The 23,768-nt window shown below is 36.9% G+C and overlaps 1 protein-coding gene across 2 annotated transcripts in view; it reads right to left on the bottom strand.

Moving 5' to 3' along the window:
* Positions 1-548: 548 nt before the first annotated feature.
* The window catches only part of CDKL5 (cyclin dependent kinase like 5), a 132,159-nt gene continuing 108,939 nt past the window's right edge, over positions 549-23,768 (bottom strand). Inside the window, exons 12-18 of one of the 2 annotated variants that reach the window (XM_061453201.1) lie at positions 21,488-22,514; positions 18,048-18,153; positions 15,712-15,835; positions 7,832-7,931; positions 4,299-4,421; positions 3,060-3,179; positions 549-1,766 (exon numbers count right to left, since the gene is read on the bottom strand). In XM_061453201.1, the coding sequence (XP_061309185.1) occupies positions 1,380-1,766; positions 3,060-3,179; positions 4,299-4,421; positions 7,832-7,931; positions 15,712-15,835; positions 18,048-18,153; positions 21,488-22,514 (1,987 nt within the window). In that variant the 3' untranslated portion in view covers positions 549-1,379. The remainder of the gene's footprint in view (positions 1,767-3,059; positions 3,180-4,298; positions 4,422-7,831; positions 7,932-15,711; positions 15,836-18,047; positions 18,154-21,487; positions 22,515-23,768) is intronic. The other variant, XM_061453202.1, reaches the window with a different exon arrangement.

Genomic DNA, 23,768 nt, shown 5'->3' with positions numbered 1-23,768 from the left:
AAATATCAGATTTGTAGCTTTAAATATATCCTGAAATATAACAAAAGTGCAAGAGTAGTTTAAATTTAAATACAGTGTATACCTTATTAGTTAACAGTTTGCTAAACAAGATGTAAAATACACATATGTGTAAAAGTTTATACTATGATCTGCAGTGCCATGCTATGCGTAAGTGTCAAAGTTTGGCATTTCACTTGCAACTCATGCTATGTTTCTTTGGTTTTCACCCCTGCTGTTAAGTGGAAGAGCACCTGCTTTAGCTTGTAGTCATGGGGCACTTTAGAGAACACTAACATTTGATACTGGGGATCTGTGCTCTTGGTGCAGAAATCCCATTAATATTACTAGGAAAGCTAAGGACACAGGGGAGAACATACCTCATTCAGATTATTGTACAGTTCTGCAGTCTCTTACGTGAGGCCAATACTTTCAACTAAATAGCCCATAATAAAGCTCGGAATCGAATATTTTCTTTTGTTTGTTACCAGTAATGCCTATAATACCGGGCTCCCATAGCTGAGCAAGATTCATACTGTTACAGTCACATGTATATCCACATTCAACTTCCTTTTATTAGAAGTATAATACTGCACTTTATATCACAAATGTATAAAAATATGGCAGATAGTGTCATAACAATACTTTTCTTTTAAATGAATATATTTAAAAAACAGACAGTTATTTTCCATTTATATATATATTTATATATAGAATAAAATACTCCTGATGCAATATATAAATGTTACTGTTAGTTTTTTATAGAAACTACTGTAGCTGTTGCACTGCTTCACAATGTTTCAAACAGCTCAAAATAACTTTACATTATAACATAAAAGATATGATTATAACAGTACGATATTAGGTCATCATAAATAAATATTACAAATCCTATCAAATATGGAAGTTTAAAAAACAAAATTTAAGACATACAGTTTAACTTTAAACCCTTAATAGGGATACACTTTCATCACATAAACCCCACTGTTTTAACTAGGCAGCAAAAAATGTAGTAAGGGCATAGGTCTAGACATGAATGTTTTCACCCTTATAAGTGCCAATACATACCAGAAGTCTCCCAGCTTTCAGACAGAGATGTGCACTAAAGCTGGAATGTAAGTGAGAGAAAACACAAATGCATTTTTCTCCCTGACCGGCACACTCTGCCTGGCATCCAGCGACATTTCTGATGACTGGTAATTCAGAATTCAACTTGTTTCACTGTATAATCCCTGACTCTCACTGTGGTGCCGAACAGCATAGCTCCACATGTACATATTGCACACCTTTATAAAGCTGAAATGCAGTCTTACCATCACCAGAACCACCACCACTCCCCTACGCTCATCTCCCCCTGACCCAGCCTGTTTTCTGGAGTGCAATTACAAGGCTGTCTCTTTTAAATCATTCAGATTTGGCATTCGCGATCGGTTTGTTCGGTTATACGTGTGCCCATTCTGTCCGCTCTTAGAAGGCAGCTGATCTGAGTAGGGAGGCCCATCACTCGCGCCCCTGTTTACTGGGGAGACGTGCCAGGTAGGTTCCAGCTGACTTGGTATCTGCAGTGTTGGCCTGCTTTTCGGCTGAGGCTCTTGTCTCACATTGCTGCTGCCACTGCTGGAGCTTTGACTCATGGGGTGAATTCGCACTTCAGAAAACGCAGCTTTGGCTGGCTGACTTGGTAAGGGCTGGAAGCGAGGCTCAGCAGGGACAGGATGATTTGAAGTGGAGAGGTGTAAGAGCTTTCGAAGAGATTTTAGTGGCTGGGTCTGAAAGACATGGGGAAAAGCACTTGACCACCTGTTCTTCATCACATCATACTTCCTATAGCAAAACTGTCATATCCTAAACTGAACACCTTGAACTTCACAGGACTTCTTCACTTAAATTTGTATTCATTTGGAATTTCATTCCAACCTATGAGTACACACCTGAGAAAATCTCTTCTCATTATGATTCAACCTATTAGCTACCTGAAAAGATGGAACCTTGTCTACATCAGAAAAAAAATGTTGTTCCCTTCAATTATTTTAACCTTGTTTCCTATGAAAACAGAGACATAGTTGCATTACCTGTCCCTCTGTCACTATTCCTGCTATTAACTTTAGAACCTCAGCCACATTTTATAAGCCGCAGATATCAGAAATACAGTTCCTAAAAAATTTGTAAACCTCGGTTAGAGGTTAGAGAGAGTCTTGAGTAATCATCTGCACCGAAATAAGGGCTGGCAGAACTCAGCAGTGGGATATTTTGTTTGCTGGCAGCTGGGTGATAAGCTGCTCTAGTCACTCACAGCTTCTTTAATGGTGAGCAGGTTGAAGGAAAATGGAGGCATGGGGTCACTGAAAAGAGTCTGGGGAAGCCTGAGTATGGGTATACAAACTGGTATGAAAATAACCTTATTAAATTCCACAGCTCACAGAAAAAGTAGCTTCTTCAAACACTGCAGCTGCAATAAACCCTCTTCTTCAGTTTTCCATGTTGTAATGGCAACAGAGCATGGCACTGAAGCTCCCTCTCAAACCATTCCCCCCAAGCTGGCTTTTGAACGGGAGAAAATAAAGTTGCTTTAGTGCACTGCTATGCTCCAATAACGCGGCCTGCTTAAATCACAGTTTGTGCCACCTGAGGCACCGCTGCACCGTAACATGCTCACGATGCTCTGGTGACCCCATCCAGTATCACTGTGTCAAGTAGCAGTGTGCCCTCAGCCTTCACCATAGTTTGCAGAGCTGACTTGAGGGATTTTCTACAGCACTGCATAGCTACCATAGACACAACCTGTAATGTTGCTTGGCTGCAATATAGAAACATAATCAATATTTTGAAAGGCTCAAAGACTGACATAGGGACATTTAGTCTCTCTTCTTTTCCTTGTCATTCATATCTAGATTTTCAAAGAATTATGCAGGACTGCAGGCACACATTTTTTTATATTTAATGAAGGGGGAATAGGAAGGTTGGGAATTAACATCAAATACAATTTTTCTATTCACTGAAAAAAAAAGCTGTCAAGATACCTCAGTGATGTTGAAATACAGGGAATTGAGAATGCTACTTACATGAGGCTGGATTTCTGTCATCTTCTCAGGATGCCAATCTTTCTGCCTGCTGCTCTGGTGATTAGAAGTATGAATGGCTTTCTGTAATGCCAAGAGATCCTGACCATCACTGCTAGGCATCTGCAACAAAATATTAAATACTGGTCTCCTAATATATTCTTAAGTGTAGCTGTAAAGCATTTCCCCCAGTTAATTGCAGAACACAAGTGAAGCCCATTACTGCAGCAGAATTGTACTGACCTTTCAATAGTTTTCCCCATAGTAAGAGCAAGTGGCTGTGGAAATCATGCAGATTTGCTATACCCTTAGCCCTTAAAGCATTCACATGCTGTTAGTGTTACTTGCTGTAAGAGAGAGCAATTAAACAAGGCTTCAAAAATAAAATAAAAAAATAAAAAAAGTTGAGCCTCATCTTCATTTAAAAGCATTCCATACTGCAGTTAAGACCATGGCTCAGTTCCATAAATTTGCTCCTGAGTGAAGCAGACCAAAATCTCCCCAAACTGATGTCTGGCTGATTTTGCCATCACAAAACCATGACCTTTTTCTTTTGCATCTTTCCCCTCCTCCACAAACAGCCCAGACTGGAGCAAAAATTGAGAAACTCCCTACTCAAGCTGCAAATCCAACAAAATTTATGGCAGAAGGATAATTTAAAACTTACATGGAGAGTTTGATCTCATACCAAGAATTCTGGGCAAAAAAAGGACAGTTGAAATGTAAGCTTTTTTGATGCAAACTATCTTTTCTCATGAACAATCAGGAAAACCAAAAATACAGCAGAGGCATGAGCTAAAATTTAGTTTTCAGATAATCTGTCATTAATATTTGATGTATTTAATTTATACATAAAGGAGCTGTTTGCATTAAATGGTATATTTCCAATATAGCTGTAAACCAAGCCAGGTTATTTTTTTTCCTGATTGAAACAGAATAAGACAGTTTAATTTAAAACATACACGATTTCAGAACTATTTTCCTCCTTTAATCTTGGTCCCAGGGTTCATTGTCTCTGGAACTCTGTATTTTCAGTGTATCAAATATGAAAAAAAATAAGAGATTAGGTGCAATCTAGTTCAACAGAACTGCCAATTTTACTTGAATTTATTGAACTGGCCCAAGATACTTAACCAGCATGAAGAGAAAGTGATCCCATGAAAATAAAACACATGCTGCTGTAGTCAGTAAAACAAGTTTACTGGAGCATTTTACAGTGCTACTGTACTTAAAAATTAATACCATGGGTAGAGTGACTACAGGAAGCTTTTTCAAGGAAGAACTATGTTTTAAATTATTCTTTGCATTAAAAAGAGGAAAGAGGGATTTCTTGATGCTTGGATTCTCCCCGTTGGTTGAGTCTGTCTGCAATATAAGATACAAAACCTAAATGCATAGTATTTCAATTCAAGAGATCTGTCCTTACTATATTAATTCTTTTTCTGGGAAATTCTGACAATATATGGTATCAATCCTATAATTTGCTTTGGGAACATACAATAGCGATTGAATTAAAAAAGCATATGGAACAAATTCAAGGAACTCAATGCATATACAGCATGTAAAAAGAGATCAGTACGCCTATTCTTACACCTATGTTTCCTAGGAATGCAGAGTGCGTTTCAAAGCCTTTTGGAAATGGCTGATAGGTCTTGTTGACTTTACCAAGCTTTGGATCAAATTCTCTAATTCTGGCCATCATTTTTTACTTATGATAATGACCTAAAGCAGTATGACATCTCTTATTTTTATACAAATAATAAAATAATTATAAATAAATATAAATAAAACAATTACTAACTAAATAACAATAGTAGCACTAACAATAATAGCAATATAATGATTATATGACTAAAGGGACTGGTGGGTGCCCTACCAAAAGCAATGGCTTTTGAACAGCTTTCTCAGCTTCTAGGTTCCATCCAAGTTAATGAAATAGTGTCACTAATTTGTATAGGTCGCTTAGGAACTTTATAGTCAGAAGAATTTCCCGTTTCAAGTTCAGTAAAATAAAAAGGAATCAAAGTATCTCTAGGAGAAACACTCACCTATAACCTATTTTTTTCAAAGCAGATAATCTCTTCAGACTTATATCTTACAACATGTGCCAAAATCTGCAAAATGCAGGCTCCTCTGAAGATAGTGCCTGTTGACACTGAGCACAACCCTCATGGATATCAAATTGTTTGGTGGCAGATGACAGGATAACAGAAAAAAACAGTGACTCTAGCAGTCCTCAAAATCTTTTGCTATGTTACTAAAAGACTCCAAACAAAATGAAGGGAAGAAGGGATAAGAATAGCTCAGCAAAAACAATATTGCAAAGAATTCCCAAAGGAGGAAGTAACAATTATTATCCCATGAGGAACTGCACCTGGAGAACTCTAGGGAGAATGATTAACAAAAACTACTGCAGGAGGTAATGTCAGGATTTGGGATCAGTTCTGGGCTATTAGAGGTTTTGAGAATTACATTATTAAGAAGATGCCTTCAATCCAATTTCATGTATCTTTTACAGCTCTCAGAATCACCAGCAAAATGAGACTTGCCAAAGGAGATCAGAAATAAATTCTAGCTAGCTATGATGTGCTTTTCAGTACTTTGACAGTTCTCAGACCCACTTTATTTTTTGCTGCAGAAAGCCGTGTCAAATGTCATACTTCTAGGAGTCTAAGAATTACAAACTTCAGAAAAATCTTCAGTAGTTACAAGCTATCTGTTGGATTTTTAACATGAATTCATAGCAAACATTAGCCATGTAGATGAAAAGCCAATATTACAGTGCTGCTACTACTGAAGTCAAACTTGGTGCTGAACTTAAGGTAGTAATTTTTGTTTGTGATAGAAGATCCTAACAAACACCCCAATTTTTGTGAGGTAGAGTTCCTCAACTAACACATGAAGAAGAACAAAGAAGAGTTTCTGAACCAGAACCTTTTACGCACATCACTGGATACAGTCTATCCCTAGACACTGTCCCATTAAACAGCTTCAAGCAGAAACGAAAAGAGGTTTTTCAGTCTCTGTTAGGTCAAAAAATCAAGTTGATGGCAGCAAGTTTCTAGCTGAGGATGGAAGAATTTTATTACTATCTTATTTCACTAATTTATTCATCTTTCTGTAAGATACTAGCCCTAACTGGCCAACATAATTTTTCCTTATGCAAAACCTCTCTCCCTCCCTCTCCCTCTCTTCTTCAGATTAAGAAAAAACAGGAATAAGGATTATATAGAAATCTGTCCTGCGCTATAACCAGTGAGAGTTTCAGTTTTGTGTGATGGCTTTAGTTTTAGTGATAGTTTTTAGTGATTCCCTTTAGCTTTAGATAAATGTACTTGTGATTAAAATGTTTTGGAAAGTGCCGGATTTTGAGATGCAACACTACCCAATCTGTATTTCCTTCACACAGTTTAATCTGGAAACAGTTTGACACACCATGTATCAGCTGGGCTTTTGAAGTGTTCCCTGCCATCCCAACTGAATGGCTGGGATCAGAGCAGACTAAAACAGTGAAAATTTAACTTTTTTTTTTAATTTTTTCTTTTTTAAGGTATCACTGGAACCAATGGCCTTGGTGTGCTTTCCTTTCATGGACATTTTGACATCAAGTAATGCCAGAGTTACAATCTAGGTGTTTTGCTTAGTTGGGTAATGCAGATGATCATATTTGAACTGCATACCGGTATCAGGATGAACAAGTTCAGAAGGCAAGGTAGGTGCCACTGCTCTAAAACTTGCCCATAAGGAAGGCAAGCTGCATTTTTGAGTGGAGTTACTATGCACATGTTCCATACAAGAGCCTGATAATCACTCCTCTCTCACAATTTTCAATAGGTCAGCCCTCCACCAACACCCACCAGAGTCATGCCACCTCACTCTGTGACAGTAGGTATTTTGATTTAGTTACCCCCTTTTGTTAGGAGTGAGTGTGATTTACTCCATTCTGAGTACCTTCAAAACTGTAACTGCAGTTACACTTACGGAAACATTGCATCCTCATGTAAATGAAATTTTAAATGATTTACTGTTTCCAGGACTGTAATTTGAGGATGAGATGAGATGTTTAGGTTACTTCAGTTCTTAGGGAGACATAAAACTTCGTGAAATGTTAACACAACACTGCTCTGCTCTCCAATAAAAGAAAGACCTTTCTTTCTCCCCCAAAACTAGATGAAAATGTAGAAACATATAAAAGACACCAAAGGCTTATACCAAATAGCAAAAGCCACAATCCATTCCCCCCCAAAATCATGAAACATTAAGAATGGTTAAGATGTATCTTCCTTATTCCAGCCATGGGGTACAGCAGGAAGATGGAGGCTGTTATCAAGACACTGCCATGAAAAAGACTAGAAAGAATTTTCATTTATAACTGTTTGATCTCCTCCCAATGGGTATCTAAAATTATTCAAGCTCTGGGGACACATGATACTGCATTTGTTATTCTTGGAATGGTATCACCATATCCTGCAAAAGAATTTACCACAACATCAGCTTTAAACTTGCATCAAAAATGGCTCTCGAAGACTCTGAATGTAAACAAAGATGCACTGGACTAGTAGGTGAAGAAATATTTGAAAAAGGCACTCTTAAATAAACCCTTAACAGTAAAAGAATTTGATTTTCATATAGTGAAGAGACAAAATAAAAGAACGAATAGATACATGTGGGTATGGTCGTAAATAATACAAAGGTACTGTACTAATCTAGTATATTAAAATGATACAATTAAAAACTGATAAACATATTTTCTGTTAGAAACACTGTATACTTACAGTTTGAGATTTCTTCTTTTTCTTTTTTATTGCCCTGAAAAACCCCTGCTTTTCTTTCTCCTTGAGCTCTGAGTGACTGTTAAGGTTTTCAGGACTTTTCCTAAACATGAAACAAGGTATCGTAAGAGATATTTTATTTTGATATCATGCAAATTCTGTGTAATAATGAGATCTGAAGCCAAAGAATGCAAAGTATTGATTAAACAAAAAGATTCTTAAAGTTTTAGCATTCACTGGCTCAAGGGTTACTATAAAAATACTGGATAGTCTTATTAGATGGGATAGGAGGAACACGGTGTTAGGAAAAATTATTAGCTTAAACCAGTGAATAGTTATATAGGGAAAGGGAAAGCATGCATGTCTTTTTTTTTAATATATATACACATAAACCCCAGAATTTAATATACAAAGAAAAATATCACACACAAGGTCTTTTAGAAAACTGAAAATTGTATCTGAGAGAACATACAAATAGTGATGAGGGATAAAAGCACAGGTCCAGTTTATCTACTGCTTGTTGGAGGGCCAGGAGTTGCAAAGTTCACAAGAGACCCAATTTCAACTGAACTTCCTGACCTTTGCTGACATGGTTCCAAATTTATCACTGGGGAAGCTGGGGATCTACTGTTGTTCACTTCAACTTAAAAACTTAAGTTAGTTTGTTATGTGTGGGTGAGACAGTGCTGGGAAAAAAAGATGACCCGAAAGTGGAACAGGTGACTTGCCTGAAGACTGAATTTGCACTTTTTAGCTTATCTACAGGGCTGAATTAACTGCAGCTGATAAATAATACGTTACTTTAAGTATACACAGTAAACGTACCGGTATGGGTTAAAAAGATTATTTTTGCAGAACACTTGATATAACAAGTCTTACAAGTGTTGAATGCAGTTGTAGTGTAAAATAGTTTGAAAATTGGAAATGGTGCAGGAAAGCACCACAAAAATAATTTCAGAGGCAAAACTCTACAAGAGTGAGAGATTTCTATCTCTCTAGTATGTTAAAAAACACAGCCAAACCAGCCCCAATATTTCATTTCATTGATTGCGGCGCAGAAGTACTTATCCATGAAGAAATTACAGAATACTAGAAGATCTTTAAAGTAAAGGGCAAAGACAAAGACATAACAAGGACAAGCAGGTGGATGATGAAGCCATAGAAGTTGCATTAGAAACAAGGCACTGATTTTAACAAATAAGAATCATTAACCAGCGAAACAGACTCTTCAGTGAAGAAGTGGATTTCCATCTTTGACATTTTAGATCAGGACCTCATACTCTTCTGAGACACACATTACTCAGGTATGCTACCAGGCCTGGACCCTAGAGAACGTGTGACATTTAATGGGAACTAACATACAGAAAATCATACTGGGTGATTTAATAATAGAAAATCTAAAGGAAAGCCACAGTTCCAAGGGCTCAGGATGACAAACAGAAGCAGCTTGTCTTGGAGTAACTGTAATGTAGCAACACTTAGCTGTCTCCTATAGTTATAGCTTCTAATTCTGGCTTTCAATGCTATGCTATCAGCTGGTGATTCAGCTGCTACTACATGCCAAGCTGACATTTTTTTCTAAGCAAATGTGAAACATAATTGGGGTAGGAATCACTGGAGTCCTCATCGATAACAATATCTTCACTCTGATAGGTGGTTTAATCAGTTCTTCAGTTTCTACACAAAAGCACCTTGAGCTTGAAATGCTACCTGGTTCTAAATATAAATGCATGCTATGTTTAACACTGTAATGAAGTGCAATTGTTGAGTAAAAGAATAGGCTTAGAGGAAAGATGCACAGGCAGAGAGAACGGTGGAAATTTCCCTAATTTAGATTTTTTTAAATTTACATAGAGATCCAGGAAACACATTCAGGTGCACAACATTGATTTAACATGGAAGTTGCAACACTACTGGAAAAATCTCTAGTTTAATATAATTATTAGATTTATAACACATACTTCAAATATACTGGATTGCTAAGGATTCCTGTTTCTGTCATGTTCCTGTATTTGGTACCACTGTGTAGGCAGCAGTACAGCAGTCCTGTATTAGTTACTTAAAGCACCAAGACTATTGACAGCTTTACAGACTCAGTGAACTCACAAGACTGACTTAACACAGACAAAACACCAAGTTATTTACTAAATGTTTTTTACTTAATTTGTTACAAAAGCTGGAGGACAGCATGCATCCCAAGTATTCTGCTTGTCTTCTGAAAGTCATGTGAACGGGGCTGAGAATCTTCTGAGCCTTTCCCCAAAGCTGCTGTGCATCCACATCTGCAAACAAGCCCTAAACCACAGCCCCAGTGCAAATTACCAACCCAGTGACTATGTTGTCCACTGAAGAATCAGTGTCAGATCATGAGGAAGTCCTCTTTGCTTACTCTAAACTGTTCTTTAAAATTTTTGTATGTCTTGCTATGGACTTTCTGTTCCAAAGCCTATTCCAAAATGGAGACACTATATTTTTAAAGGTGAAGTAATCTTCAGAATACAGCTTGAGGACAATTTTTGCCATACTTTCAGACAGAGATTCACTCAAGTGTGATTCTTTCCTTTGGCCTGCTGAACCTGGGTGAGAAAACTGCTTCCTACAGCAGATGAGCAGAGAGGAGAGAAGTAAAATTCTGGATCATCATATCCTCTAATGACTACTGTGACCAGAGGAGGAAAACAAGGGGCTGAGAACTCTGCTCAGTTTCAGTAGGTGCTTACCCAAAAGCCAGTATTTTTACACCAACTGGTTTATGTCATTACCTCCTATGACTCATATTGCAGTACAGTTGTCTGAAAAAACACTGACCTTGAAAAGCAACTGCTTCAAAACATATGCTCATTATGTGAAGAGAGTGAACATATATAGCATTATAGCAGGAAGCTTCAACACCAGGATTTTGTACTGAGTAAAAATAGAGCAGAACATTTTGATTGATGAGATGAAACACTGGGATATTTTAAGCATCCCAAAAGATGATTTTCACACAATGGACAGTATAGGAAAAAAATTAGGATTATCAGGAAAAAATATGTGTGATTGAATCACTCAACACTAAACCCTTACAATATAACTGCAAGCAAATTGTCACATCAGAATCTGTTACATGCTGTCTCTTTTATTAGCAAGTAAGACTAGTTGTTGAAAAGAGTCCCCACTCTGACAGCTCACCCTCAAGCAGAAACCAAAGGCAAAACATTCTGTCCTTTGTTATTTTATCTTTGTGTGCCTTTTGCATGTTTAAGATGTATAACGTAGATCACATTGTTTTTTCTGGTCTGAGACACTTGGAGAAGGCATAGGTATAAACACAGATTCTGTGATTATCACTAGCGTTTATTGCCCCTGGCAGTGAAGGTATCCAACTTCATGCAGGTACAATGAGGTGTAGCAGTAAACATACACAGAGCAAGCAAGGTGATGTGCTTTAACATTAACCAAGTAGAATAAATAGGAAGCATGTTGTATTCATGCTGCCTATAGACAGATTTGTATTGCAGAGAGTTCTTCTTGGGAGGCAGTTCCTCATGCTTATTTCAGTTATTCTTCAGCAACCCTAATCTCAGCAGGCAGCCTGGCTTGGAAATCCTCTTTAACTGCCAGTATACTACTCCCTTTACTGAACCGCTCATAATGACATATATAAGATTTTGGTCTAACGGAGGAGTTACTGAAACTCAGCCTGAAGTCTTCTTTGGAAGATAAATGAACAGCTGCTAATTCTCCAAGCTAGCTTTCCTTTGTGCTTAAAGTAAAACCATTAGCAGTTATAGTTACCATAAATGAAGGCAAGGATGTGTCAGAAGCTAATGAAGCACCTCAAACAGATGATTTACTTAAGGTAAGAATATCAATCCCACAAGCTGAAGCCATAGTAGAAATTCTTGGTCTAAAAGCCTGGCATTGAAAGCTTAAAAATCAGAGATCAAACCTGAACTTTGCTTGGAGCTCATTTCTGCTCCCCCCCCCCCCTTCCTTAAATAAGGAACATTTATTAACTGGAATAAACCCGGACCTACTGTCTTATATACAGAATACCATCCAGAAGCCACTAAAGCCAGTAGATCACCTGAGGTTACTGCATCACTAAAAAAAGTATACATATACATGTATTTAAACATAAATGTTTTACCGGCCTCCTCTCTCCCCGCCCCCCCACCTGGCCTAGAATTGTTCAATGTAAGTAACCATAAAAATTTTGAAGTGGTTGGTTCTGAAAACTTATAAAGCATATTCTTCACTAGGCTTATTTTTTTTGGACAGAATATTGATGACTACAAATTCTGGAAAGCTTCCTTGCAAACAACACAGGAGGGCATCGCCTAATTGTTAGTATAAAACAAAGAGACTGATGATAGGCAAAGGGTCATGGTACAGGCACTGGTTACAAGAAGAGGCAGGTAGGGAGGCTTAGGTGTTGCCAAATAGATGAATAAAGCAAGCATACTGGATGACAATGCATATGCAAGTGTCTTCTGCAGGATATGTCAGAGGGAAAGCCATACTATTGGGAAGGTGAACATCTCCATACTATGCTGAGCAGATTCCTAAAGGCTTAACCAGCGTAACACACAGAGGTGATTTTTAGGCTTGTAAGTTACAAATTTGCAATTTCCTGATATTTTTTGCAAATTCAAGAATCCTATAAAAGAACTGGTAAGTATTTACAATGCAGCAACAGTTGTACTGCAGACACAGCTGAACAAGCTTTAAACTAGCTTGCTCAGATACTGGTTTCAGGAACATTAAGTGTGACAATATTGTTACACTGATACCAAAACAGAATGTTTCTCGAATGACAAAGTTTACGTGCGTTTGTAAGCATTACATACATATAGACTATAATAATAAATATATATATTTTCCATTTTTATTATTTTTGCGGGAAGGTATGGCAAATGCTAGTGAAGATATGACAAGCTGTTTATCATAGAATACGTATGCTTATATGGACATAAAAGGTCTAAACAACAAAGCTTTCCAGAAGCCACCAAGTATCTTGTAAGCAACCAATGCAAACACTTCTAACACGTGAGATGAAGTACTGCATGTTTATGTCAAGGAGATATTTAGAACTACAACAATGGTAAAAAGAATTCAGGCTAGCATTTTGGCACACTGGCAGAACAAGGATAAGCATCTTACCTATACCTACTGATTTTGCCAGGTCAAGAAAAAGCTCATAAAAGCGAAAGTAAATAAAACATCTACTCTTGCATCAAAAAGGAAAAATGGAGCAAGTTCAATATCATTTACAGAAAATTGAACTCTGGCAAAAAAAAATAATTCTAGAAGGATGATAAGTTTGTCTTTTTTCAAATCAAGTTGTCTAAAGTTCAGAAATGATCTCCTAATCTAAGAGTAAAACCTGCTGACAAAAGTTGAGTTTATAACATCTTTATTTTAAAGAGGTAGGACAGCAGGGACAGAGCAAAGAAATGCGCACAAAGACAAGGGAACATCTGTGACAATTCAGTCTAGCAAACATTCACAAAATCTTTGACAGAAGAAAGGCAACACAGAGCAATAGTATGAGAGAAGCAATATTTTACAGTAGTGGCAGGTCCAGGTGGAATACATGTCACTCATAATTCCAGATGAATTGTCATGTACCAGTTACGTATGTCAGTCAAACATCAAATATTTACTTCATCATAAAATTGATGTAAGCAGGATCACATTCCATTAGAGCTTTCAACATTTTCATAAGCATTTACACAACTTCTATACAGAAAATTAAGTAGAGGAACATAGACTCTACATCACTCAGGATTCTGATTAAGCTGCATTTATGGCACAGAACGATTTTGCAACAACATTAGACCATTGCCTGGACAACTTGCACAGAGTTAACATGTAGAGCTGGGCAGGAAACACTTCAGGAAAATAGGGAGTAGGAAAAGCAAAGAGAAAGCTAAAGGTATGCCAAAATAGCAGTAACTTGGTGTTGCGGGCACTGCTATTCCTCCCATTTCATGAGAAGAAATGCTTAATCTTCTGTGGGTTCTTCTCTCAAAGGAGCTGTTCCACTTTGTGAAAATATTTGAATACATTAAGTGGATCAAGGACTGGAACCTAACTCTCTAAAAGTTAATGAAGGGCTTTATTCACTAGGCCATATTCAGCATCTCTGTGGTCCTCTCACTATTTCAACAAGATGAAACAGCTTCAAGAGAATATACTGAGGGAAACAGAGAATGTGCTCCAGAATAATCTCCAACTTCTGCTTGAGAGCGTTCACTTGTTAGATCTAAGATCTAGGTTCAAGTTTCTGGTTTACTTAATGAAGAACAAAGGCCCTGCACTCGAGTTCCTCACATTCCAAAAAATAATGCTGACCTCAGAATATTTGTTATTTTGAGTGTATCCCTGGTTTTGACAGGCAATTCCACCTTGGAGCTGAAGAATCTTCCCAATGAAAGGTTAGTGGATTTCAGTCTGTTCCTTTGAAAAGTTTTTGTTTCAGTAATTTGGCATTGTAAGCAAAGAAAAATACTTAGTTCAAAAATTCCCAACCAGCTCTATAACACATGCTATTAGTTCAGAGTTAAAATAACATTACATGTTTCTTTCCACTGACCACATAATAAAAGATAATATATTGCTGAATGATATATAAAGCAAAACAAGATTCCAGCTGGCTTATTTTATATGCAAGATAGAAAGATTCAGTAAGGACAACAAAATATGTAAAAGGGTTCAACAGCAGGAATAAATACCTTCTTTAGCCACGTAAGTCACAACATAAGTACCACCTTTTTACATAAATGATCGGATTCCTCAGCTAACTTCCACAAAATGGATGTAGGTAGAGCTACTGAAGGATAGGAAGCAGACTCTAGTGAATCAGAGCAGGTGACAAGGGTTCTGGAGTAAACATCTTCCATTACATGGCATATAACCTGAACACAAGCTGAAACATTTGTTTCCCTTCCCCACCCTGCACCCACTTCTTAAGCAGGTAATTCACAGGTTGTTCATCTGAAAACACATTAAGTCAACAAACCACAGGAACAGTTCTTTAGATAACATGATCTTATTGCACTTTCAGAGATCAGTGTTTCAGATAGTGGTACAAAGCATAGTTGAACCACACAAATGCATACATTCCTCCTACCAATTCTTCGAAACTCCATTTGCTTATTTTTATTCAGTGTGCTTTGCTGTGATTGAACAAAGTAGAAGATTAAAAATGTTTTAGAGCTGAACAGCTCTCAGAGCAACAGAATTAAGAGATTTCCCTTCAAGTCCTGTAAAGATATGCATATACTGTCATACTATTAGCATAATTATGGTTAAGTGTTCTATGTTATATAATGGAACCATGTGATACTTTTGATCTTTTAAATTCAATATATGCCAGTAAGATGCAACTTCCATTTTTCCATAGAATGTACAGATTTCCTTCTGTGGTGTGTAAGCAAAAAGAGCAGCAGTCCCCATTGTAGGGTGAATATTATATTCTTCGTTAATACAGTTCTATTTTAGATAGGGAAACATGCATTTTGATATCTTTTCCATTTATCTGACAATTCATGCTTCTGGAATCACAGATGAAGCTACAGCATTGCTATCCATACTATATGCAAAACAAGCACCTTCTATTATCTTTAATCAAAGATTAATCGTGAAAAAATTCAGGAAAGACTGGACAAAAGTATATAATCTTTAATGCCTCAAGTGTGATGGTGCAATGAAGTATTTCTTGTTGCTCAAAGGGGGACAGAAAACATGCAATGCTATATCAGCATAGTCAGAGGAAGCAGCTAAGCATGTATAGGTAATTGCAAACTTTGAGAAAAACGTGTTTTTTTCCCTCCTGTTAAAAATCCTGGTTTTTTTTTCCTGCCATTCTCTACACATCTGTGTAAGTAACAACTCACCAAGTATCAAAGGTGGTTTGTCTCTTTGAGTGGTTTCCCACCGTGCTGGTGTCTGCTGGTAACACAGAGGTTCTGTTTGACACATTATTCTCTATGTATGTGCTCTCTGGACGTGGAGATGGAACTGAACAGGGAAATAACAAACAATATATCCTGAGCTTTGCCAAAAATCCCATCTTGCAGTTGTCTGCTTCTTTTATACCTCTTTTACAGAAACAAGAGAGTGAAGACACAGTTGCACTTTATGTATGACTGAAAAAAACCCCACACTGTTTTTGCAATTTGGAAAGCTGTTGCTTTATGATACTTGCAACATAGCATAAGGTGTAAAATGAGACCATCATCAGAACCTGGGGAAGTTGTTAGTAGATTTGAGAACATTTCTATCTGTAGGGAACCAGAAGTGCAACCGATATTTAAAAACAGGAAATAGAATAAAACACTGGAATGCTGTTATTAAAGACACAAAATACTACAGTTTACACTTTGTCTTCACTTAGACACTAAAAATAAAATAGTACCCATCCTGAAAAAAAATACTTTGGATTTTAACATAACTAGGATTAAGAATTACTCACTAAAAATGGAATAATTAAAATCAGGTACTATATATTTTTCAAAGCAGGTTACACATACCCACAACATAAATTTATTAGAATTATGAATATCACCAGAAATACCTGCATTGGATTAAAAATTGATCAGACACTAGCTGTAGCATTACTGCAGCATCACACTACATTAGCTATCAAAATTGAATCTGTAAGATTTTGTTCAAGTTTCATAATGACTTTTTCTTTCCATAGCTTTTGCATATACTGTTATCAATGTATTATTTAAATACAGTATCATTTTTCAAAACCAATAATTAAGTCTTAAAACTAAAATGTATTTGTTTCATAGATACAGTTAAAGATGAAGAAACCCTTAGTTCATAAAAAGCAACTGAATAAACCTCAGACCTAGAGTTCCCTCAACACATGAATTATGGAAAGTCATTCTTCCTTGGAACTTGTTTTGCTATGTATAAAAAAGAAGGATAATCCATGTCCAATTTTAGAAGTATATTTTAAAAATTAAGAAAAGCAATTAGGATTGAGGATCTTTAAGGATTCTCTGTTGCATATGCTGTAAAACCTTATACTCAAAAGCATTAAAAAAGTACAATCTTTAATATTGCACACGGGTTTTAAGATTGCAGTAGGACACTTGTGAAGACTTGCAGATTTTAACGTGTCTAAATCACGTCAACAGCAAACCGATCAACCTGAAGAGGATCAGTGGGAGATTTATGTCTCTACTTGAGGTTATTAGGCGACTCATAATCGAATTGTAGCTGTTTGGGACTTCTTAAGGTTCAGGGGAGTCCCACAAGCCTCATAACACTTGCAGGGCAGTAATTAGCTTCTTACCAGCCTTGTCTTTTTCAAGAGGATTACCCAGGTTTAGCCATGAGGCAGCTGCTCAGGAATCACCATCTTTTGAGTACCATAACAGAAATCACTGTTTTTTACTGTGAGGGTTGTGAGGCCTTGGCACAGGTTGCCCAGAGAAGCTGTGGCTGCCCCATCCCTGGCACTCTTCAGGCCAGGCTGGATGGGGCTCTGAGCAACCTGATCTGAGCAACCTGGAAAGTGACACTGCCCATGGCAGGGGGGTGGAACTAGATGAGCTTTAAGGTCCCTTCCAACCCAAACCAGCCTATGATTCTATGATTAATATCTATTTGTATTTATATACATACACATACACAAAAATATATATGCACATGCATGGTCCTGTTTTATTATTTATCCTTAACTGGGATTATATGTGTGCTTTTACTCGTAGGAAACCCTGATCTTTAGTAAGTTGAACAAAATAAATGAGCCTAGGTTTTGAGCAGTTAAAACCTAGCATTACAGTTCCATGCACCACAGAATCTGAAATAGATCAGTAAGTATGTCAATGTGTTACAAGTAAAAATGTGTTAGATATAGTGTTAATAAGAATGTAAAATATGAATGAAAAACATTAATGAACTGCTTACTCTGGTAATACTAATTTATTTTGTTCAACTTCCCCTGATAAATTACCTTTTGCTTGACAAGCTACTGCACTGGATATACTTTTCAATCAAAGTAAGTTATCAGTTGGAAAGAAATAATATGATACCAGTACAGCTACTGCATAAAACCTAGCAGGTCAACTCAAGTCTCTGAAAGTGAGGTAACAATTCTTTTTCCAATGAATTTTTTTAGTTGTTCATGATACTTCACTGTATCAATTACTACTACTTACATTACATTCCATGTTAAAATTCCTGATTAATTTTCAAAGATCCACCATAAAATTACCTCTGTAAAAGCTGCCAACTCTTCTCGGAACAGGGTCATTATACAGAATTCTATTCTCCTTAGTAGATGCTCCATCTTCTGAGTGTGGATCATGATATGCCCCACCCTAAACAAAAGAAGGATCAACTCTTTAAAATGAAGGATTACAAACTGATTCGCAGTTTTTAACCGACATACATAAGCAAGAAACCCCAAACTTAACCACATATGATTTTCCTTTCATGGTATTAACAACTGTCAATATCAACTCAGAGACTATGTAATCAACAATTATCTGGTTTTGCTGCTTGCTTGCTTTTTCCAAAATGGCATTGACAAAATTTTCCCTCCTACTTGTAATTTTATAGTCCCAAGCATGATTCAGACCCTCAGATTTTTGCCGTGAATGAAAGACAGCTGTAACATCTCTGGAGGAAGCTTTTACTGGAGGCCTTGCTAAATTAATTTCTGATAGAATCTGGTCACTCTGCTACTGGTAATCTTTAAAACGCAAACAGGAAATGTATATAATTTGTGACAACTGCAACACTAAAGCACTTTCTCTTATCACCTGTTACACAGTAGTACCCAGAGGTACCAACAGTCACAAATTCTACTTAATGCAAAATAAGACGTGTTCCTGAACTAAGAAATCTATAAGCTAAATAATTAAGTCAGACAGGATAGCAAAAAGAATATCATAACCTCTAACTTACTCTACTGAATGCAGTACCTCCTGGAAGTACTTGAAGCAAAAGCTTAAGTAAGCCCTTAGAAACATCCGTATGTATGTAATTTGCCAGGAAATATGATTTAACCCCACTCTTAAATGCTGCGGTATGGACCAACCACATAAAACTCAATGCTCTCTGCAAGAACCCACAGGAAACTGTACTGAAACCCCTGTAAGAATTTATATCTACAATGTCCAAGAAAAATGTTAACAAAACAAATCCACAAAAAAAGCCCAACCAGAATTAAAAATTGTTATTTCAATTCACTTTACAAGGGACTCACAAAATCTATTTTGCCTTTTGTTAATGAAGATCTGGTCTCACTGTCACAGTTAACGCAACCCTAGAAACTGTGCCAAGATGAGAAGTGCAGCTACAGCACTGATTTAAAACACAGTTTAATACTTCTAAAATTTACAAGAGGTTGAAGCATTTGATTAGATTACTACTCATGTAAGACATCTCTTCTTTGTCAGCAGGTGTTACAATTATAAGGCAGCAATAGCAACTTGTGCTTGATTTTCTTCTGCTTGCCCCCTTTTGTGTACATTTAAATTAAAACTAAAAAGAACCCTTTAAGCAATTGTTGTACTGACACTTGAAAAGCCCTAAAAGTAATACGGAATGCAAGTCTGCTTTGTATGTGTTTGTTTGTTATGGGTTTTTTTTTTAAGTAATATGTAGCAAACAAAGTTTTTCTTTAAAAGGACTTGGTAGCGCTAAAAGAGAAACCAGTGAGAAACTCGAAACATGGATGAGAAGGATCTTCACAAAATATGAGCAGAGAAAGAGAGAGAGAACCAGCAGACCTGACTAGAAAAAAAAAATATAATAGGGAACCAGTGTAGAATCTTTGAGAACACTGATGTTATTCTGATTTTTTAGTTCAGTAATCCTGAGGGAACCGAAGTTCTCTGATTTCTAATGCAGAATGCAGAAGGAAAAAAAGGGGGGGAGGGTAGGGAAAACCAAAGAATGCCTTCTTTGTGAAAATGCCTTTACAAGTCATAAGAAGATTGACAACTTAACCCTGATTTGTTATTGAAAGTAGAATAAACAAACAAAACCAGACAAATTTACAGACTTGCCATCCTTTTCAGAAGAGTATTTCTCCTTTCAGACTTCTGATGGTTGAAATACAGACTTAAGGCTTAATTTTAAAAATACTGACTATAAAGATAAAGGTAAGTTCTTTGCAGATGATCAGGTATTCCAAAGCAAATGAAAATGAACAAAAACTGAAGCAATTAAATACACATCAATTTCTCTCATTAAATTTCGTCAATTATCAAAAACCAAATAATGATCCGATAAAAACAATCTGCCTCTGCATAAAATGAAATTAAATCTAAATTACTTATCAAATTAATATCTGCTCCATCATGCAGAAAAAGATCCTAATGCATTGAAGTATACAAGGTAGCATGAGCTTTTATAATCAAAACCTTAAGCAAATCAAACATCAAAATGTTGGTACTATTGCCTTTTTACAGTAACATCCTAAAGAATATGTAACATTTAACCTGACTGAAATGAGAAATGACTACACACACACAAAAAAAGTTTTGAAACGGAGCTGCTGTAATCCTTTCTAAGTAGCGTTTTCTTTCCTTTTTTTCTTTTTTTTTGTTGTTGTATTTTCTCCTATTTTAATGAGATCTTTTCTTGTGTGTGAATACACATGGTCCTGAATGGAGGAGATGTGGTAAGTATGAAAAAACATATCACATCTTTTTTTTCCCTCTTGGAATGAAGAGGCAACTGCTATCTGAAAACTTTTTAATGGTATTTATAGACCACTATCAAGTCAGCTATACATAAACTAAGTAGGCAGGGTTTTTTAGTTTCTCATAATAAAGAATTATTTTAGACCTTAAATAATACTTGCAGCTCTTTGACTTCTTCCAATTTGTCAACAAATCTGTACTAGGTGTTTTCTCCTTAGAAGTCACAGATGTACGTATACAGAACTAAACATTTTTGTACTTCTGTCTGCACTATTTTGCTCCAATTTTGGTCAATATTAGAGCAATTTAAAGATCTGTGGACAAATGCAGTCATCTTTACATATCTGGTGTGTAAAGCATCAGATAATTCAGAAGTGCTGTGTAAGGAATGTAAGTCAATAGAAGAACTAGCCCCTCCTCTACTCATTAAACAATATTCACAGTAAAACATAACACGATACCTAGTGACAGTAATCCCTGTAAGGGATCAATTTACTAGTGGCTTCTCCAACATAAGACCTCTAGGCTAACCCAGTTATTTATCATACTAAGCAAAACAGACACTGCAAGTTTTGATATTCCTCTATGGCATTTCAGCAATAGCTTCCTGCTATAAGTGCATGAAAATATCACTTCAAAAATTAACATTAGCATTCATAACAGAAATACATGCAAACAAACACATACGAGAAAAGCTAAATAAAAACACAAATAAGGTTAATTAAGCAAAACAGTATGATAAAAATTACATCAGACATTCTAGGTAAAGACTAGGAACTGCTAATGAAGTAGAATGGTATTCATAGACCATTTTTATAAAACAGCCTCTCATTTTGCACTTGAAATACTTAGCCCTTCAGAAAAACCCCAACATCCCCTTCCTTACATCATGACAAATAAACAAATAATTGCAAACAGAAGACAGAAAGCAGGACACTGTCCCACATGAACTACAGAGAGGAAGGTAAGCCTTCCATAATAGGCAACATTTTGAACTAACCCTATTAGTATCATCCGTACAGTCTTCTCGTGATGAGCCAACAGATCTTGTGAGTGACTTATGCTGCACCTGTGGAGATAACAGTTGCAGGCTGTTTGCTCTGGCTGCCATCCCTTGCCCTATGCTTAAGCCACCCTCTGAGCCCTTTGACCTCACTCTGTCCCGGCTCACATACATAGAGTGTCTATGAGGGCGCTGCTGTGAAGAAAAAGGACTGGTATAACCTAGACCATAGGAAAAAGATTCATGTGGAGCAGATAGAGAGTGGGAATGGCTTCCATCCATGTGATCTGGCAGTTTTAACTCCTCCATTGTTTTGGAGTGTCTTGTTGGTGGTCTTCTGGTGTCCAGGGTACCTTCGCTGCGGTTATTCCTTCCGGATGGACTGAGCATAGTTCTGTTATCACTGTGTCGAGGAGCAGTTGGACTGGTAGGAGAGTTCAGGTCCATGCAGCTGGATGGAAAATACCTACTGCTGTTTGGTTCTGCAGCTTGGGCTCTGGCCTCAGAGAGGTTGCCCACAGATTTTGAGTCTGTCAGAACCCCATGGCTCTTTGACTTTGTCCGATATGAAGGACTCTTAGAAGACTGTGGGATAGTATCAATATAGCTGTGGCGACTGTGCTTATCACCAGGTTGCAGTGTCCCCGTTTTGCTTTGAGAAGTTTCCATAAATGAGTGCCGGTTCTGCTGAGATCTGGTGTTAGACTTCAGGTATTTTGAGCCTGAACCATCAGGAGTTTTTGGGTCCACATTAAAATCAAATTCTGTTTTTGCCTTTGTTTCCTTTGGGCTGAGAAGATGCGGCATGTTATTATTGGCTAGATCCTTGTTGCCAGATCCAGGTGTGTTGCTTGATTTTTTTGCATGCATTGGACTATGTGCGGCTCCAGAAAGGCTTCCATTTAGAAAGCTTTCATTTGCTGGAAGACCCTCTTCTCTTGGCCCACCAGCACCTAGCGCCTGTATATCCTTGCTGTTTGATCTGTGGTGTGACTGCAAAGCAGAACTTTTGCTGGCTTGATTTCTACATTAAAATGCATAAAGAAGCATTAATATACCATATTACATATTCATAATATAATAATTTCAACAAAAGTATACTAATTTCAGAAAGGAGTTGCCATTTAAAACCACAAAATTTAACTGCAATAAGATCAAATACTGCCAACTAGGCATCAGAAGCTCCACTCAAATAACAGATTTGCAAGTGGTAGTACACTGTTGTTTCTTTCTGGTTATACCCTGATGGAAAAAAACTCAGCTTTGGTTAATGGATTTTGCTGACAAAGAAAAATAGGAGGATATAAAATCCAATCATAGAAATTCCAACATATATTTACACACTTAGCATGTGAGTAATATATGTGCACATCAATATGTAAGCACCACATTATGAAAATTAGCTGTATATTCATTAAAAAAAAATCTTAAATACACCTGGCATATCAAAGTGAAGGTAGGACAATAAAATACGTCAGCAGTGTCAAAAAAACTCGATACAGTCAATGCTCCAGGCCATCTAATGTATGTCTGATTTGGAGGGGGAGGGGAAAAGAGGTTATTGTGCTGGTAAAGACATCCAGATAGAGTAAGCCTCATCTCAGATCAGCAGAGCAAGCCCTGCAACATCAAACCTAAACCCATGTCTACCACAGGAACGCCAGCTTTTTTTTGAACTTGGCACTATCCCAGTTCTTGGCACACTAGCTCATCTCCAAAGCTGCATCCAAGATGTTCAGCAATCAGACTGACTTGGTCCAGAGCTACTTAGTGATGTCCTTAACCTCTACTCTACTTCCCAGCTCTCGGTTTTGGGATTATGGGACTGAGATATGAGTTAGTTGTGCAAACACTCAGACTGAATTTATTTGAACAGGATTTATTATCTCAGGTTTTCTGGCATAAAACCAGTTCTGCTTCTGAACTTACTCCGGCATTGCAAGCTAGCCATGTCTGAACAACGCTGTAGCGGTACTTGTTAGCATGCCAGGTTAACTTAACTTACAGTTGACTTATTTCTGTATCAAATCTATGATAATGTAACTCAGAGATATTACTGGGTGTTAAAGCGAAAGCTCACTATACAGATGAGTTTGTACCTTTGTTGATCTTGTTGATAATTATAAGTGGATAATGCTAGCCATTTATATACCTAGAATTTTTGTATTACACTCTATTACAGTTTATAAAAATTTAGCAATTTTAATGACAGTTTAAAATATTTTTTAGTTAAAATGAAGTTGTTTGGTTTTTTTTTAACTTAGAAATATAAGGAATA

Source organism: Pezoporus flaviventris, unplaced genomic scaffold (assembly GCF_033815535.1).
Source record: "Pezoporus flaviventris isolate CSIRO_AGI_PZ_B2104156 unplaced genomic scaffold, CSIRO_AGI_Pfla_v1 ptg000015l, whole genome shotgun sequence".
NCBI classification, from domain to species: Eukaryota; Metazoa; Chordata; class Aves; order Psittaciformes; family Psittacidae; genus Pezoporus; species Pezoporus flaviventris.
The sequence above is the reverse complement of the archived record's forward strand: the minus strand, read 5'-3'. Positions and strand labels throughout refer to the sequence as shown.